This window comes from Neopelma chrysocephalum, unplaced genomic scaffold (genome assembly GCF_003984885.1).
Source record: "Neopelma chrysocephalum unplaced genomic scaffold, ASM398488v2 Primary Assembly neopelma1_94668, whole genome shotgun sequence".
Taxonomy (NCBI): domain Eukaryota; kingdom Metazoa; phylum Chordata; class Aves; order Passeriformes; family Pipridae; genus Neopelma; species Neopelma chrysocephalum.
Window position 1 is genome coordinate 2452 of NW_020923374.1, and position 1699 is coordinate 4150.

Sequence of the window (1699 nt, forward strand, 5' to 3'; positions counted from 1 at the left end):
GGGATGGGACACGCCCACCGGGATGGGACACGCCCACCGGGATGGGACACGCCCACTGGGATGGGACACGCCCATGGGGACACGCCCACCGGGATGGACACGCCCACCGGGATGGGACCCAGGGATGGGACATGGGGATGGAACCCACCCACTGGGATGGGACATAGGGATGGGACACCCCCACCGGCATGGGACACGCCCATTGGGATGGGACACGCCCATGGGGACACACCCACCGGGATGGGACACCGGGATGGGACACGCCCACGGGGATGGGACACGCCCATGGGGACATGCCCACCGGGATGGGACACGCCCACCAGGATGGTACACGCCCACAGGGAATGGGACATGCCCATGGGGATGGGACACGCCCATGGGGACACGCCCATCTGGACACGCCCAGTTGGGACAGGCCCCACCCACTCCCACGCTTCCACCATGGCCTGCGGGATGGGACACTCCCACTAGGATGGGACACGCCCACGGGGACACGCCCATTGGGATGGGACACACCCATTGGGATGGGACACGCCCATGGGGAAGGGACACGCCCATGGGGACACGCCCAGTTGGACACGCCCAGCTGGGAGAGGCCCCACCCACCCCCACGGCCTCCACCACGGCCTGGGGGAAGGGACACGCCCACGGGGACACGCCCATGGGAATGGGACACACCCATCAGAACGGGACACGCCCATTGAGATGGGACACACCCACAGGGACACGCCCATGCAGATGGGACACGCCCACGGGGACACGCCCACGGGATGGCTCATGCCCAGCTGGACACGCCCATCTGAGACAGGCCCCTCCCACCCCCATGGCCTCCACCACAGCCTGGGGCACAGGGACACGCCCATCAGGACTGGCCACGCCCACTGGCCACACACACCCAGACAGGCCCCGCCCACTGGTACAAATGGTGGCACACCCACCATCTTCTAGGCCACGCCCACTCAGATATGCCACCCCTACTTGGACAGGCCACACCCACCTGTGACAGGCCACGCCCACCCCAAAAGACCACACCCACATGTCTATGCCTCTCGTGACACGCCCACTGGGACACGCCCCCCCCAGAACAGACCACACCCATTGGGACACGCCCATCCAGACAGGCTCCACCCAACAGCAGGTCAAGCCCCACCCACTGCCTGCACCTGTGGGTGCCACCTGGACACGCCCACCCAGAAAGGCCACACCCACTCAGGCCACACCCATCTCCCCACAAACCCCACCCACAGCAGACCCCTGCCCACCAAGGCCACGCCCACTCTTTCTAAGCCACACCCACCGTGGTGAACACCCTCAGACCACACCCGTCCAGACCACACCCATTTACCCCAAGCCCCGCCCATACACAGCCCTCCCATCCAGGCCACGCCCACCAGCACAGCCCCGCCCAATACAGGCCCCGCCTCCTCCTTCACCCCGCCCTGACACACCCACCCAGACCCCGCCCACCACGCCACAAGCTCCACCCACCGGATACGACACACCCCCAGAACTACACCCACACCCACACCATGCACGGCCACGCCCACCTCGCAGGCCACGCCCCCCGAGCGGCCACGCCCCCTCACCTTAATGTAATCCTTGCAGGTTCGCTCCCGTTTGTGCATCTGGGGGGAACAACAGAGTTGGGGGGGACCCCAAATCTGGGGCAGGACAACCCCAAAACTGGGGCAGGAGAACC

The 1699-nt window shown here is 66.6% G+C and overlaps 1 protein-coding gene across 1 annotated transcript in view; it reads right to left on the bottom strand.

Moving 5' to 3' along the window:
* Positions 1 to 1670, bottom strand: part of LOC113980565 (adhesion G protein-coupled receptor L1-like) — a gene marked incomplete at its 3' end in the record, with an annotated part of 4100 nt that extends 2430 nt beyond the window's left edge. The window contains exon 1 of the mRNA XM_027707794.1: positions 1587 to 1670. Within this exon, the coding sequence (XP_027563595.1) occupies positions 1587 to 1625 (39 nt within the window). The remainder of the gene's footprint in view (positions 1 to 1586) is intronic.
* Positions 1671 to 1699: the final 29 nt, after the last annotated feature.